The following is a 14,894-nucleotide window of genomic DNA, read 5'->3' as shown; positions in this document are numbered from 1 at the left end:
CAATCTCGAAACTGGAGATGGATCTGACGACGCGTCGCATGTGCATGATGAAACCAGCCAAGCGGTTTTTCGCTGTTGCCTGCAGCTGTCTGAGTTAAAGGTAACTATCTTTTTTTTCAGTCCAATGCCATATCGTGTTATATCGTGAGTACTGGCAGGACAGAACCCGTGTTTATTCTGATTGTTAGTGCTGCGCCGAATTTGGGCTAGGGCGTCATGCCCTGAGGAAAGCTACTTCCCGATTCTATTCTTGACGAGCAACACCACATCAATTTCGCAACCGATCTTCATCTACATTTTCATCATATCTGGCTTTCACCAGTCTAGGCAAGCTATTTCTGGGCAATAGTTCCAGCAGCGACAGAACTCCTGCGCATCTATCGACCCAGAAGAATCTACGTAGGTACGATCAACAACACAGGCTGGGTCATGACACAGCCGCTTTGAGCAGTCGACTAGCTTGTAGTTCAGCAAGATTACTTCAGGCAATAAGGTTCGCGCACGTTCAGCCCGGAAAAGGTTCGATAATGTACACGATGGCGACACTACATGTCATATTCGCGGAGGCTGAATGTTGTGGCGCATCTCGCTTCGATTTGTTCGACGACGAATGGTTGCAGGGTAGCTGCAGGAGCTGACCTGCACGGTATGGGGCGGTGCCTGCTACCCCTCTCATCCTTCGTCTCGCATAGACGCTGGCCTGCCTCGCCACTCGTCCTGTTACTGCCGCAAAATCATGACGACTTCTATTGTCGCTCGCAGATGAGATACGCAGTTCACGCTCACTACAACGGTTCTTTATGCTTTTCGCGACGCCGATTCGTACGGACTTTGCGCGTCTAGCGACCTCTCGCTGGACGAACCCGTCAAATGGCACAGCAGGGCTTCGAAGAAGACCTCTTACGAAGATGGTTCCCTCACAACGCTGAAGAGACGTTGACGCCCTTCACCGAGAACGACATTCGCGAGATCGCAGACGTGTTGACTCGCTGTGCACGAGAGCGCTGGAGCCGGGTTCCAAGGCTTTATAGCATTCTCAGGAAGATTGGCCAACTAGACACGATTGACGCATTCGTTGACAGCGACATTACAGACGTATACTTCCCATTCACCAAGAGCACTCTACCGGAAGCGCTGCGCGATCATTCTGCACGACTCAGATTCCTCGAGTTGCAACACCTCGTCTACAACCGGGAAGCGCTAAATCTTGAGCGACATGCGCCTCACGGACACTTCAGCGACTCTACAGAGGTACCCTTCAAAAAGGTTGGAGAGCTGGGCAAAGGTGGATTCGGATACGTCGATCGCGTCGTTAGCACCATAAGTCATAAGGAATACGCACGCAAGCTCATATTGAGAGGAAAGACCTTCAAGAAGGATAAACAGGTCTTGAAAGACTTCACGAAAGAGCTGGGGAACCTCAAAAAGCTATCTCACAAGCACCTCGTTGAGCTGGTCGGCAGTTACACGGACAAGAGATTCGTAGCCATCGTCATGCTCCCAGTAGCCGATGCGAATCTACAGACGTTTCTGGAGAAAACGGACTTCGACGATAACTCTCGATCCTTCCTCAGGCCTTTTTTCGGCTGTCTAACCTCCGCGCTATGTTATCTGCACGACAACCGTATCCGGCACAAGGACATCAAGCCGTCAAATGTGCTGATCAAAGGCGACCAGGTCTACTTCACTGACTTCGGAACAGCTCTCGATTGGTCGAGCAGTGGCAGTAGTATCACAGCGACAGCAGCCCCTACGACTCCCCGTTATTGCGCTCCTGAAGTCATGGCCTATACTGAACGCAACTCATCGTCTGACATCTGGTCCTTTGGCTGCGTATTCCTAGAGATGTGGACAGTCCTACGATCCCGCACGCTTGAGGAGTTGAAAGCATACATGACCGCTCATGGCTCATACGCAAATAGCTATCATTCAAACCTTGAAGCCATCACGGGTTGGATCGAGGTCCTCCGGTCGTCAGCAGGGCCATCAAGCGATCTGATCCCGTCGACCTGGATTGAGAAGATGTTACGAGAGAAGCCAACGGAACGTTGGAACGTCCATGTGCTTGAGGACCACATCGAAGAAGCTTGCATGGACCCAGATGTGCAGCATATGTTTCAAGGCATATGCTGCCTTCAATCGGCCGAGGATACTTCAGAAATTGACTACTCAGAAATCGAATGGGCTTCTGCCGAAGATGAAGAAGAAACACTCTTAGTTCACTCGCCAACTCATGACGCACCTGACTCCATAAAAATAGAAGAGGCATACGAGGGGCCAGATCTGGTTCAAAGCATTTCGGAGCATACAATAGAAGATGATGAAGCACAAGTCTCTTTGGGCGCGACCCATCAACGCGCTTATCCTCCTGCACCGTATTGCGAGACTGAGAGCGAGTCGTCGGCGGAAGAAACAGATACACGCCTTGCTCAGAAGCCAGATCAACAAGCCGAGGGCATTGTAGATGACCTATCTGATCATGGCAGCGTAGAAAGCAAATGGTCCACGCGCGCCCATCGGGGACCCGTCCTAGACGACGACCGTTCAGATGATGTAAACAATGCTAAGACAAGACAAAAGCATGTTTTGATGCCACGCATATCTTCGATCGACGGAACAATGGCTTCGAGTGATGATTCGGATCAGGACCAGACCAACTCTCAAGACGAACTTGCTACTCACACCTTCGGAGAAGATCCGATCCAGTCGCCAGAGAATTCTCAGACTGATGCTGAGTATAGCGTGCACTGTCCGTATAGCTGCGGCGCTGTACTGAAAGGTGCAAACGCAGTCAGAAACCTGGCACATCACCTTCGGTATTCGTGCATAGAGACAGTGTACAGTCAACATCGATCTCGTTATTTGTGTCCTGTTGAAGGTTGTTACAAGCGGTACTCTCAGTCAGATATGTTCAGACTGCATATGCAGAGACGACACGGTGCGCCTGCAGTCATACAGCAAATACCACGCCCTCCCAGCAACACAACTGGCGAAGGTGCCACTGAAACGGCGGCCTTAATGCCACGCCAAATCCACTACTCTGAACTCAAGGCTGCCACTGACTTCGAGATGCACGCCCGCAGATGCTCTGATTGCAAAGATCCATTCGAAGTATTTTGCCGGAAAAGCGAACTGTGCCACATGGGTCTCCGCTATGCTCGCAGAGTTCTTGAGCTGCTGTACAAATCCAACGGCGAGGTATTTGCCACCGCTATCGGGTCCATCGAAAACGAATTGGTAGGGCAACATCCAGACAAGGTCGATCTACCTCCTCGATACTACGGTCAAATCGAGAGTCTTTTCAAAGCCATTGAGCATTGCCTACAGCGTTATTCTTTTTACGTGGTAAAGGAAGGCGGTCAAACACGTTTCTTCAGAACTAATCCCGGAAAAGGTTCTTGGATAGAGCTTCACCCCTGCTCTCAGTGCAAAAGACCGTTGGGATCGCAAATCAAACTGCTCAATAATGGATTATCGTCGCACGTAAATTGTTGGAAGATTGTTTATCAGGACACCGAATCTGATGCAGAGCCACGACACCCCCCCTCGCCGTCACCAAGCGGGCCTCTCCCGCCAACTGGCCAAAACGTTAAGACATACTACTACCCAGTCCCTCGAGAGGCTGAAGTGACTCCCCAAGCCCCTACCCCTACACCGTACCGACACCGGACCTCCCCTTCTAAGAACCGAAAGAGCAAAAACAAAGGGGATGAACAAGTATCCAATGCGGAACCAGAGCAACGTCCAAAGCCTCTATCGCGTGACCGAGACAGGAGAGAAACACCCTCACGCTCGGAGTACATATACCGAGGGTCAACTGAACCCGATCAAAACGGCGCGCGTGGGTCAATTCGGCCTAAGACTGCCAAACGAGCAACAACAGGCTCCGCGAGGAAAGGCTCCTCGAAACCCGAGCCCGACAGAAGAGCAGACTCTAGAGACGAGGAAGACAGGGACTATGGACCGGAAGACGTTCGGTGGGCTCCAAGGTTTGATTACGATGGCCAAACGGAAAAAGACGGATGGTATAGAGAAGGACCAAATTACCCGATGGTTAAAAGGCACGCTGATGGGTCGGTTACTTGGGCATATTAGTATTAGTCTCTTATATAAAATCCAGCTCTCATGAGCTCAAGAATAAGAATACTTCGTCACGATATGCAATATGAATATTGTATGAACTTGCGTCATTGCTCGTCTAACAACACCATCTATATCTACCCTGACCAAATGCCTAGAACTCCACCAATCGACCATGCTTACAAAAGCGTATCACCAAGCGCGCACCTCACAATCGAAACACCAGCGCGCACTGTATCACCCGCACCCTCAGCATCCAGACTGGGGTTAACCTCCACGAGGTCCAGCGCAATAAGCTGACCAGTCTCAGCAACGCATTCGGCGATGAAGTCACCCTCGCGCAGCGTCAAACCACCACGGACAGGCGTACCAGTGCTGGGCGCCCACTGGGGATCCAGAGCATCGACGTCGAAGGAGAGGTGGATGGGCGTGTCGCTTCCGATCCAACCCAGTGCCATGTCCATGACTTTGCCAATACCGTGCCTGCGTATCAAATCAGCAACCATCTCCAACCACCCAGAAAGGCAGTAACATACCTGTCAATCTCATGCATACTGTACGCCTTAATCCCGTACTGCTTCAGGATCTTCTTCTCCCCCTTATCAATATCCCTCAACCCAATATACACCAACTTCTTCGGACTAATCCGATGCTCCTCCTTCAACCACCCAAAAACATCCTCCGTCAACTCCTCCTTCTTCTCCACAAGATCCGCCAAAAAGGCAACCGGCATACCATGAATATTCCCGCTCTCGCTCGACTCAGGCGTATTAATATCCGCATGCGCATCCACCCAAATCACCGCAATTTCTTTACCCAGCCTCTCCCTGACAGCTTTCGCAGTCCCAGACACGGTGCCGATGGCGATGGAGTGGTCGCCGCCGAGGGTAAGCACGAGTTTTCCTGTTTTGGCGTGCGCGTAGACTTGGTCCGAGACTTGCTTTGTTACGGCCGACACGAATCTGGGTTGTTTCATTCTGCGGACTTCGGGGTCGGAGGCGGGGCGGAGCGAGGAGTAGTTGTGGACTTGGTTGTCGTAGGTGACGTTGAAGTCGAGGTCTTCTTCTAACTGCTTGATGAGGCCGTTTTCGATGAGCGCCATGGGGGCGGCGTCGACGCCGGCTTTGGGCTGGAATAAGATTGTCAATTTATTTGGGGAGGGAATGAGTGATGGATGGGTGGGTGGGACTTACCTGGCCGCCGCTGAAGCCGACGGCGACGATGCCTAGGTCATGCTTGTTCGGCAGGAACTTGGGCTGTAGTGTGGGTGCGGAAGTCATTTTGCTGGGCTGAGGTTAGTCATGTGATTTGTTGTGTGTTGTGGGCAGGATTGTGGGAAAGATGGAATTGTACGTGGGTTGGGTGGTCGCAGAAGTGCGACTTCTAGATAGCAAACCACCACGTCGCAAACCACGTCATCAAAAGCAATTGCAGTTGTCTCTTACCTTTTGCTGTGAATTCGTATACCAATAATAAAATGTCTCTCAATCTATCATGCAAAAAAAGTGCTAATACCGCAATGCGTACAACAACACTCTATCCCAACTCAACTCAACTCTGTCAAGAAGTCGAAGAAATGCGAAATATGCAGAAACTATCCCAAAAACGAGGGCGGGCAGCCTTTTATGCATTTTATCTGCGCCGGATACGCTTACAATCTCTTACCTAATTCCGTGTTGCTGAATTTTCCCTCCATCGTGTGCACCTGTACTTAAGGGAAGCTCTGATGAGGCTCTCGTCAAATTTATCACTTAGGGGAAGTAGTCTTTATCTTAGGACCGGTACCGTAAGAATGCCCCCACTACCGCCCCGGTTGCGCGCCAACACGCTTTAGGGAGGTGGCAGGGCGTGCGTGGTGTCAACGTGGCTTTTGCGCATGCTGTGGAACAGAGGAGATGTGCATCTATCTGTGAGGACTGCTGTGTAGAGGCTCGCCTTTGCTGGTAGGATGGCTCGGAGGTGCACTGGAAAAGCGATTGGTCGGGTGGGCAGTGGTCTAATCCCGGCGTGGAATGGGCGGCTGCAATCGGCTTTGCCGGTTCAGCCGCATGCTGAGGTCCGCACGCGAAGCCAGCTGACCTTTCTAACACACCGTTCATCGCAGTCACATGCACTCTACCGTGTTCAACGCCAACGCCGCTAATGTCCGGTCCCGCAATCCGTTTCGTGGCTTCAAAGTCCGCGAAGAACACCTCAGGAACTGTTCAATTGCTGTGTCATGTCAAGCCTGGGGTTAATGCTCAACGCGAAGGCATCGCAGCGGTCTCTGACGAGCGCATTGAGATATGCGTTGCCGCTCAGCCGAAAGACGGAGAGGCGAACAGAGCGGTGAGGGAAGTCATTGCTGGTGCGCTGAGAGTTGCGAAGTCTGATGTTGAGGTTGTCAAAGGCATGAAGAGTAGGGATAAGACGGTAGTTGTGCAGACAGGCCTGAAAGGCACAGCTGAGGAGGAAGTCAATCGCATCAGAGCAGTCTTGGAAGGCAGAGGATGAAGTTTCAATATCGTGTCAAGGCATTACTATTATATTACTTTTGTGCCCGGGTCATTAAGGAGCGTCATATGTACAGCATGGATATCTCCATCTACCACTTCTTCATGTTCATTATCCAATAGACATTAAAGATCCCCACTACCACCATTTCCAGGTGCTAGAGAGAGATCTAGTATTGCCAGGCACCAGCATCTTCGGTCGCAACTAGAGAATCGTTAGCACATGTTTGAAAAATATCAGAAGAAGCAGAAAACATACCAGCCAGAGCGGTGAAGCCAAGGCAGTCATCGCCGAATTCACCGTCCTCAACGGCACCAAAGACCTGGTATCCCTCGCCCTCGCCAGCCGGGCAGGCAACGAAGCCAGTCTCGTAGTCGAGGTATCCGTAGACGTTGCCGTCAGCGGGCGCGGTGCGGCTGAAGCCAGTGACGTCTGAGCCCTCGGGCTTGGAGACGGAGTGGGCAGTGGTGTACTGCAGAGCACCGCCGGGCGCGACGTAGACCTCCTGGCCACCAGGCACGACAACACCGAGGGAGAGAGTTCCCTGGCCGCCAGCCAGAACAGTGGTGTTACCGGGAGGGCAAGCGCCGGCGGGGAGGTTGGACGGGCAGTAGGACGAGGGAGGGCCGCCGCCGAGGTAGAACTTTCCGCCGCGTGCGGTCAGGGACTGGAGGTGGATGGGCGAGGCGCTGCGGGACGAGATGACGCCGAAGTAGCCGGTGGGCGCGGCGTCGGCAGGAGCGGTCGACGACGAGGCAGGTGCGCTGCCGGTGACGGTCGCGGTGTGCGAGGGCTTGGGGCAGTCGGAGGAGATGGCAGTCGCCATGGCGCTGGCGATGAGGGTGGTGATAGCGACGGTGTACTTCATCTTGGCGAGTTTGTGTGTTGAGGTGTGGAAGAACTTCGAAAGCGAGTGTTGTAAAGGGAGTTATAAACTAGTCTTTGCTGTGAATTGCTTTTGAAAGTTTGCTGAGGATGATGACCCTTTGTGCAGCGCCGTTCGCGGAACCCTTTATAGTAATGGCCAACAGACGGACGGTGCAGGGTATGAGGGGTTTGTTCTGTTCTACCGTCTTCCAACCTACAAAACGCGACTAAACAAAGTAACATTGACCCTCCCACCTATTTCCCCACCGTCATGTCCTCGTATCCATGCAGATGCAGCGCTGCACTGTCCCTGCAGGCTTGAACCATGCCCGTAGCAGTAATGTCCCGGCCGTTTAAGCTCACCCTAAGCATGCTTCAGGCACTGATCAGCCCGTCAATATCGCTGGAAACATGACGAAAACGGGTGAGCTAGCCTGCGCGTTGCATCCTCGCATTGAAGCTTCCGACACGCAGACGTCATATCGAGTCCCTGACGTACCGTACCGTATACGCCTTCTTGTCGACAAGCTGATCACCTCGTGTTTCAATGTCACCAGACTGACGTTGGGCAGTTCGGCTGGTTGTGTGACCTAATACGGCGGTCCCAGTCGCATCGGGCGAGAGTTTTCCCACCACACGATAACGGCATCATACGGCGGTATGTATGCGAAAGTGCCGGTGGATGCGGTGGCATTGAATCTTTCCGCATCCCGCATCTCGGTATCGCTAGCCGGTCGCTATTTAGATTTGAACATCAACCTTTCCAAACCCATCTCGATAGCTCCTCTCCACCTCACAATTCCCATTACACAACAAATTCCCACATCGGAGGTTATCCGTATTGGCGCCATCTCCCCAGCCTCCGTGCCACGAGGACATGTTACCACGGTACCTGTGTTCGTTGATGTCGTACGAGTTACACGGTCGAGAGGAAAAAACGAGGCTGGCAGAAGGACACGATCCCCGCTGGTGCCACACCCGCTACCTTAGTGCTCCTACCCACCCATCGCCACATCCGGAAATAGAAACCCACCAAACCTCGTATTTGCAACCAACGCTACCCGTGAAAGTAGCAGGCGACGTAGCAGATACGAACCGGTTATATGGAGATCGTGAGAGGAAGGGGAACAGCGCGGAAGGTGGTAAGCGGACGGAGTGCGGAAGGCGTCGGCACCTTTTTGATGCGATAAGAGAAGGGCAGGCGACATCACAAATTCTTCCTGCTTACGCCGGAGAATAGTCCGGAGAGACGGTGTTCTATTCTTAACGACAAAGCGCGGTAGCGGAGATGTCTGTTTCTCCGACTGCAGACTGCACATGTTCCTCATGGCAAGCACGCGAGTACCGTTCTTGTCAGGTTTGTGTTCGCGCATGAAAGACCGGGCCGTCCCCTGTCGCATACTATGGAGATACTGCTGCTTTCGGCCGATGGAAAAACAAACCATGGTACGCAAATACCTAGGTAAGATAGACCGCATACACGCATGCGTTCGATAAATTCGATAATCGCGAGCACTCTAAACTTTTTCAGTATGGAGGATTCATGCATGGACTATTTAATTCCGCTTTTGTGCAGTACGAAGCGGTGTAAACGGCCGCAAATGTGGGGATTATCGAAAGGTCGTGAGGGTGCTGGATGTTTTCTTTGCGGAATACCGAGGTTGGGAGGTATGAGAACATTCGAGGGCTTTCACGATCATGCAGCCAGCTGAGAAAGAAGTTCAACGACGGGCACAAGAGCTGGATGCCACTGAATCAAAGGCGATCCAATGACAGTATCTCGTGTTAGGGATCCAAACGAAGTGGTTCTCGTACCCATACGAACAGCTATTGCGATCGCCCCGCCCACCAAGGTACAACCTCAATAGCCAGCACGACGTTACCTTACACTCCGACAAGCGACCTCGTCCTCGACCATGGAAGCTAGTGTTTACGCAAGTTTATGTGTGCTCTGGTAGTCCAAGTCCGGTACAGCCCTCTGCTTGTAAGCGCGAAGGTCATGGACTAGAGTGGTGATGAAGCTGGTCAGATGTTCAAAAGAAGGTACGGACACGTGGTCAAAGCTACCGCGAGGGTCTGAAACTCGTGAGGATAATGAAGATATTTGGTATGAGCGCATTCGGAGTGGTGATTTTCGCATCCGTCCAACAAAGGCTTTGTAATCGTACCACCTATCGCAACACAACTTCAACGGCGCAAGAGAAGGTCGGACGAAAGTGTGTACTAAGCCCACTTGCTCCTCCTCGCGATGTACGTGTGCGTTTACGTGTATGTATACGAAGCAATGCAGCTTAAATAGTGAGAAGATCCAGATACCTTGGAACACTAGCAGCGTCCGGCTGCAAAGATCATGGAACAACTGTCACCTTCTCCAGTACCAAAGCAACATCCACCAGAACTAGCGTCCTATCTACCAAAATACATGTCCAACGAGTGGCACAAGAACGTACGCGGCAGCCCAAGCCAAAGCCGCTGACGTGTTCTCCATTGCGACGCTTCCTCCCCGTGGTATCAAATCAAACATATCCCCCAAGCTATCCCCTACGCTGATCCCAAAAGCCAGTACAAACATTACCGCCGAGTTTGCAGCTAAAAAAAACGCGCGCGAGTCGACTCAGCTTACGCAACACTCGGCTCCCATCGCAAGCTTCAGACGGAAGCGAAGCCTTTGCTGATATCCCGTGTTACCTATCGTACATCCCCTTCGTACATCCACCCTAGCCTGCTACCCTGCATACTCGAATGTTGAGGTCAGCACGAGCTGGAATACACGCGGTAGTAGTAGTACAGTAGTAGTACAGTACTGGTAGTAGTATCAGAGATGTACTGCTGCTACTACCAGTACTGTACTACTACTCTACTACTACCACTGCGTCTATTCCAGCCCGTCCCCTCTTCCTCCTCCATCCCTCCCATCCCCCATCCCCCATCCCCATCCCATCCCTCCCATCCCCATCCCTATCCCTATCCCCCCTCACCCCCTCTCCCATACGCATCTCACATCCACAAACACAACTTCCCACTCGCCGTCCCCGCAGCCACCCAATCCACCGTCGGATGAAACTTGGCCACCGCCGGCACAGCCGTAATGCCCTCACCCCCCAGCTGCGCCAACTGCTGGCCTTTTGCGGTGTAGATATCGACGAAGCGGTTCATGTTGCCGATGCAGAAGCGTTGGACGTTGTCTTGGGGGTGTTGTTGCCATTGTGCTCGGAGGCTGGGTGGTTGTTAGTGAGAAGGAAGGTGAGAAGGAGGGGGAGGGAAGGGGAAGGGTGGGGAAGAGGGGGAGGGAAGGGAATGGGGAATAGAGAAAACTAACATAGTAACCCATCTCCCCGTCTGATTATTATGCGGCACCATAGCCGTCGGTTCCATAGCCTCTTCTTCCACCGTCGTACCAACATCCCACTCCGCACAATTCCCAAAATCATATATCTTAATCGTATCATCATAACTCGCCGTAGCCACCTGCCCCGCACTATTCCACGCCGCATGCGACACGCTCAGTTTACTCGTATGCTCGCCCACCAACGCAGGCGCCCTATCCCCACCCTTCCCACTTATCTTCCTCAAATCCCAGATCTTGAGTGTGCGGTCGAGGGAAGCGGTGGCGACGAGATGCGGATGTAGAGGATGGAGAGTGAAGCCTCCGATTTTCTTGTCTGAGAGCTGGAAGATTTGTAGGCCGGCGGCTTTTTCGCTGGGGGTGCGCATGTCGTAGATGCCGAATTGGCCGTCGAGAGTGGAGAAATACAGGGTGTGAGGATCGTCTTTGGAGATTTCGAGACCGGATAGGGGTGCTTCTTCATCCTTGTCACTTGGGGCGTAGACTTCGACTGCGACGCCCTTTGCCAGATCGAGTTTCCTGACCGAGGAGTCGTAGGATGCCGTGTATAGTGCGTTTGCATCGTGAGGGCTGAACTGGAAGGTGTGTATTGTGCGGGTGTGTGGTTTGAGCGTCGTGATGGTCGGTCCTTCCCTGTCCGCGTCTTCGTCGTCTTCGACTTTGACTTCTGCCACTTTCTGCGATGCATCGCAGATTCCCAGGTTCCCCAGCTTATCGCCGGCAAACACCAATGGCTTGTCGGTTGTGGGGTGGAGGCCCATGGAGTATATGCGCTCGGGTGTGATCTTGATTTCGTTCGGCTCGAAATCTTCCCAGAGCGTTAGGCCGCTCATGCGCTCTCGTAGGGCACGCAATTCCTTGTCGGTGGTCTCCTTCACGTCGTTGTAGTCAAATGTGCGTGCGTACGGATCTGCTGGGCCGACAGAGAGGAAGTTCCCACTCCGATTCCAGTCCTTGCCTGCTACGACTATGTCACTGAAGTTGAAGGCATCACTAATGCGTTGTCGCTTTGCGCGATCAGCTGCTTGTATTGCGACGTATTCATCCTCTGCTTTGCGCTTTGCGACCTCACTGTCTGCCACAATGCCCTTTAATCGCGAGGATGTTCTACGCGGCGCTTCTTCTTCTTGCTTGATCTTCTTGGGCGCGGGCTTCTTCGCTTTTGGTCGCGATGGCACGGATGTCTTTGCCTTGCCTGTGGGACCTAGACCGGCTTCTGCAGCCTCCATCTCGAGGTTGCGCAAGAGCGCCTGCGTCTTTGCAATGTTCTCCTGACGTTTCCGCTCATACTCGCTGACCTCGACATTTTTACCGCGCGCCATGTTGGAAAGCAGGTTCAATCCCTAACTGTATACGGAGAGGGTTCTCGAATCGGGGTTGTGGCGGGGACGTATAGGCTGCGATGCGCGTGGGGTCGTGGTGGGTTGGAGATCGCGCTTCGATTCGTTTAGATGTCGCCTCCGAGATTTGCGGGGTATCCGATGGGTTCCTGAAGATCGGATGGCAATTGTCTGCTGGATGCCAGGGGAATTGTGGACTGGAGCCCTGGAGATGCTGGATCTCACAAGTATTGCCACTAGCGCAGACGCGTTCGACGCGTCGGTCACGTGGCGACGTGATTGACAAGATCTGGAACTGCAGTCGGATGTGGATCTTCAGCCTCCTGCACGATTTGGAATGGTGTCCAAGGGCCACGTGGTAAGATATTTTGCCTCCAAGATCGATATGCAGACGTTGAGATCGATTGTCAAATTCAACGTCGAAATTGATCGACAGCTCTACGACGTCACAGGGTTAGTGTGAGATCTGATCGATGTCGGTCTTGGCAGATTTGCGGAGAAGGCAGCAAATGTCCGCATCGGCTGATCTCTACATCTTCAATTGCATCCACCATGCCACCATCACGACCAGCCAGCTCGCTACTCGGGAGTGTCCGAGCAGCCTCAATTCGCCCAGCAGCCGCTTCAAGACAACGATGCCTGTACCATTCGTATGATTACGCGCAGCCGCCGCCATTTCCTCCCGCCGAGTCTGCCATACTCTCCTCCGCATACGCACACGTACCCAGCCATGGGTTTACCATGGATGCATTGAAGCTTGGTGCTCGCGACGCCGGTTATCTTGATGTCTCTACGAATCTGCTTCCGCGGGGTGTCTTCGATTTGATCAATTACCATCTTGTCACGCAGCGCTTGGCGCTACAAAACAATGTTCAATTCCCAGACCAGGGAGAGCAAGGGAAGAAGATGGGCGTTGGCGCAAAGGTCAGGACGTTGACACTGGCGCGGTTGCGGGCAAATGAACCCGTCATACATCGATGGCAGGAGGTAGGACAGTGCATACACAACAGCAGAGGTCAGCGTGCTGATGGGTGATAGGCACTCGCGATCATGGCCCAGCCCACGTACGTCCCGGCATCTATCGCCGAACTTGCGAGACTCGCAGACGAGATCTGGTTCCTATCTGGCGACCAGAGTGTCGATAGCAGCTGGTACACCAAGCGCGCAACGCTCTCAGCCATCTACTCTTCGACCGAGTTATACATGACACAGGACAAGTCGGCGAATTTTGTAGAGACGGAGCAGTTTCTGGATAACAGATTACAAGACTTGATGAAAGTTGGCGGCTTCATGGGAGGACTGGGCGAGTGGCTCAACTATACGGGCCATTCTGCCGTCAACGTGCTGAGGAGTAAGGGTGCGCGCATCTGAGTTGGTCTGTCCATCGGCGGATGTTGACTGTTTCATGGCATGTTAAGCCGAGGCCATGATGTACTCTGTGTTTCTACTTTTTCCGCTACACTAGCGAAGACGTCACGGCACATGGGATCTCGATGAGATGTTGAATGTGACATTTCCAGTATGAAACCCTTCAGGTTTTTGAGTGTCCAAACACCATCGTACGATTTAGACGAGCCTAACTCCAGCATCGCCGATGGTGTTGTGCATCCTAACGAGTTACGAAACAATATTGGTTGCGATTCGGTGATTAGACCGGGGCGACCTCCCGGCGCGCTCTGCCCTGCATGGTTGTAACGAGTAATCTGCGATCCGAGCTCAATCGGTGATCTGAGGTTGGAAGTGGCATCACCCCACCGTGAGAGTGAAAAATGTTGGAGCAAGCAGTCATGGTCAGCGGTTGTCCCAGGTCAAAGCCCCTGAGGATCCAGGCGTAATAAGACCCTTTTCGTATGCTTGTCGGAGGGAGTCAGCTGCATGCCTGTCGTGAGATGCATTAACGAGTGTTCCAGCTGGACCCTTTATTGCGATGGCCCTCTCGATTGCGATGCTGGCAGCGATGAGGGCGGCACAGTGGGAGTCTTGTGCCCGCCAATCATGGCGGCAGGGTGTCTGAGCCGAACAACCAAGGACAGATCAGGGTCCAGGAAATCGATTGCGCTTCCCAGCCGTTGCCAGCACCGTGCAAGAGTGACCTCATCCAGCGAGGGGACACGGGGAGTGTGCGTCAGGAGAGGGCCGGCTAGCATTTGCAATCTCGATGGATGCTGTGGCCATGTAGGAGAGTGCGTGTGGCTGGTGAGGCTCTAGCGGCAGCGTGTCAACGGTTCGTGCCGCCACGGTTCTGCTGTGATGGGAAGCCATGGTGTGAAGAGGGTCTGGACCATCTCTATGCCGTGCAGCACTGGCAGCAACTGTCAGACGCGGATCTAGACGGTGGCAAGTGTAGATGTGTGCGGGCGGTTGCATGTTGTTCGCAGTGCGGCAGTGCTGCTAGAAGGTTGTGTTCTCCGGAGAAGCATAGGAGAGGACGACCATCACAGATATGGAGAGCCATCGAGACGGCAGGGTCAACGGGCGGAACAGAAGGGCGATGGTCTCCCTCCTGGGCGATGGTGGGCTGGAGATCAAGGCCCATCGTCGATTGCCGGTAGTTGGTGCGCTAGGCCCGAACGCCACACTTCCTCTTCGCGGCCAGGTACCCTCGATCTCCAGCTGCAGTCTTGGCAGCTTGGAAATCGAGAGCATCGACATGCTTACCCACATCAAGATCGATGCCCATCATGGCTCACCTGCACAAACCAGCGCCGAGAGAGCCCACAACTCTCTTCAGCCATCTTTCAATTTGCACGCCGAAACTGCCCTCCCAC

General features: G+C 53.1%; 6 protein-coding genes across 6 annotated transcripts; 3 read left to right on the top strand and 3 right to left on the bottom strand.

The window, feature by feature from the left end:
* Nucleotides 1–870: 870 nt before the first annotated feature.
* Nucleotides 871–2,830, top strand: J4E87_010291 (uncharacterized protein; the record flags this gene model as incomplete). The annotated part of the gene is made up of 2 exons (XM_049381865.1): nucleotides 871–2,742; nucleotides 2,792–2,830. 2 exons carry the CDS (start codon nucleotides 871–873, stop codon nucleotides 2,828–2,830), a joined length of 1,911 nt encoding a protein of 636 aa, XP_049228432.1.
* Nucleotides 2,831–4,259: 1,429 nt separating this feature from the next.
* J4E87_010290 (uncharacterized protein) lies at nucleotides 4,260–5,360 on the bottom strand (the record flags this gene model as incomplete). The annotated part of the gene is made up of 3 exons (XM_049381864.1): nucleotides 4,260–4,563; nucleotides 4,617–5,209; nucleotides 5,274–5,360. 3 exons carry the CDS (start codon nucleotides 5,358–5,360, stop codon nucleotides 4,260–4,262), a joined length of 984 nt encoding a protein of 327 aa, XP_049228431.1.
* Nucleotides 5,361–6,222: 862 nt separating this feature from the next.
* On the top strand, nucleotides 6,223–6,573 carry J4E87_010289 (uncharacterized protein; the record flags this gene model as incomplete). Its single annotated transcript, XM_049381863.1, has 1 exon — nucleotides 6,223–6,573. The coding sequence occupies one exon, from the start codon at nucleotides 6,223–6,225 to the stop codon at nucleotides 6,571–6,573; it is 351 nt and encodes a 116-aa protein (XP_049228430.1).
* Nucleotides 6,574–6,742: 169 nt separating this feature from the next.
* On the bottom strand, nucleotides 6,743–7,441 carry J4E87_010288 (uncharacterized protein; the record flags this gene model as incomplete). Its single annotated transcript, XM_049381862.1, has 2 exons — nucleotides 6,743–6,777; nucleotides 6,832–7,441. The coding sequence occupies 2 exons, from the start codon at nucleotides 7,439–7,441 to the stop codon at nucleotides 6,743–6,745; spliced, it is 645 nt and encodes a 214-aa protein (XP_049228429.1).
* A 2,996-nt stretch (nucleotides 7,442–10,437) lies between these two features.
* On the bottom strand, nucleotides 10,438–12,108 carry J4E87_010287 (uncharacterized protein; the record flags this gene model as incomplete). Its single annotated transcript, XM_049381861.1, has 2 exons — nucleotides 10,438–10,657; nucleotides 10,760–12,108. 2 exons carry the CDS (start codon nucleotides 12,106–12,108, stop codon nucleotides 10,438–10,440), a joined length of 1,569 nt encoding a protein of 522 aa, XP_049228428.1.
* Nucleotides 12,109–12,678: 570 nt separating this feature from the next.
* Nucleotides 12,679–13,497, top strand: J4E87_010286 (uncharacterized protein; the record flags this gene model as incomplete). The annotated part of the gene is made up of 2 exons (XM_049381860.1): nucleotides 12,679–13,113; nucleotides 13,165–13,497. The coding sequence occupies 2 exons, from the start codon at nucleotides 12,679–12,681 to the stop codon at nucleotides 13,495–13,497; spliced, it is 768 nt and encodes a 255-aa protein (XP_049228427.1).
* Between the last annotated feature and the right edge of the window lie 1,397 nt (nucleotides 13,498–14,894).

This window comes from Alternaria ethzedia (assembly GCF_023757985.1).
Source record: "Alternaria ethzedia strain BMP 0044 chromosome Unknown scaffold_45, whole genome shotgun sequence".
In the NCBI taxonomy this organism is placed as follows: domain Eukaryota; kingdom Fungi; phylum Ascomycota; class Dothideomycetes; order Pleosporales; family Pleosporaceae; genus Alternaria; species Alternaria ethzedia.
Note: the sequence above shows the minus strand (reverse complement) of the source record. Positions and strands in the feature narration are given on the sequence as shown.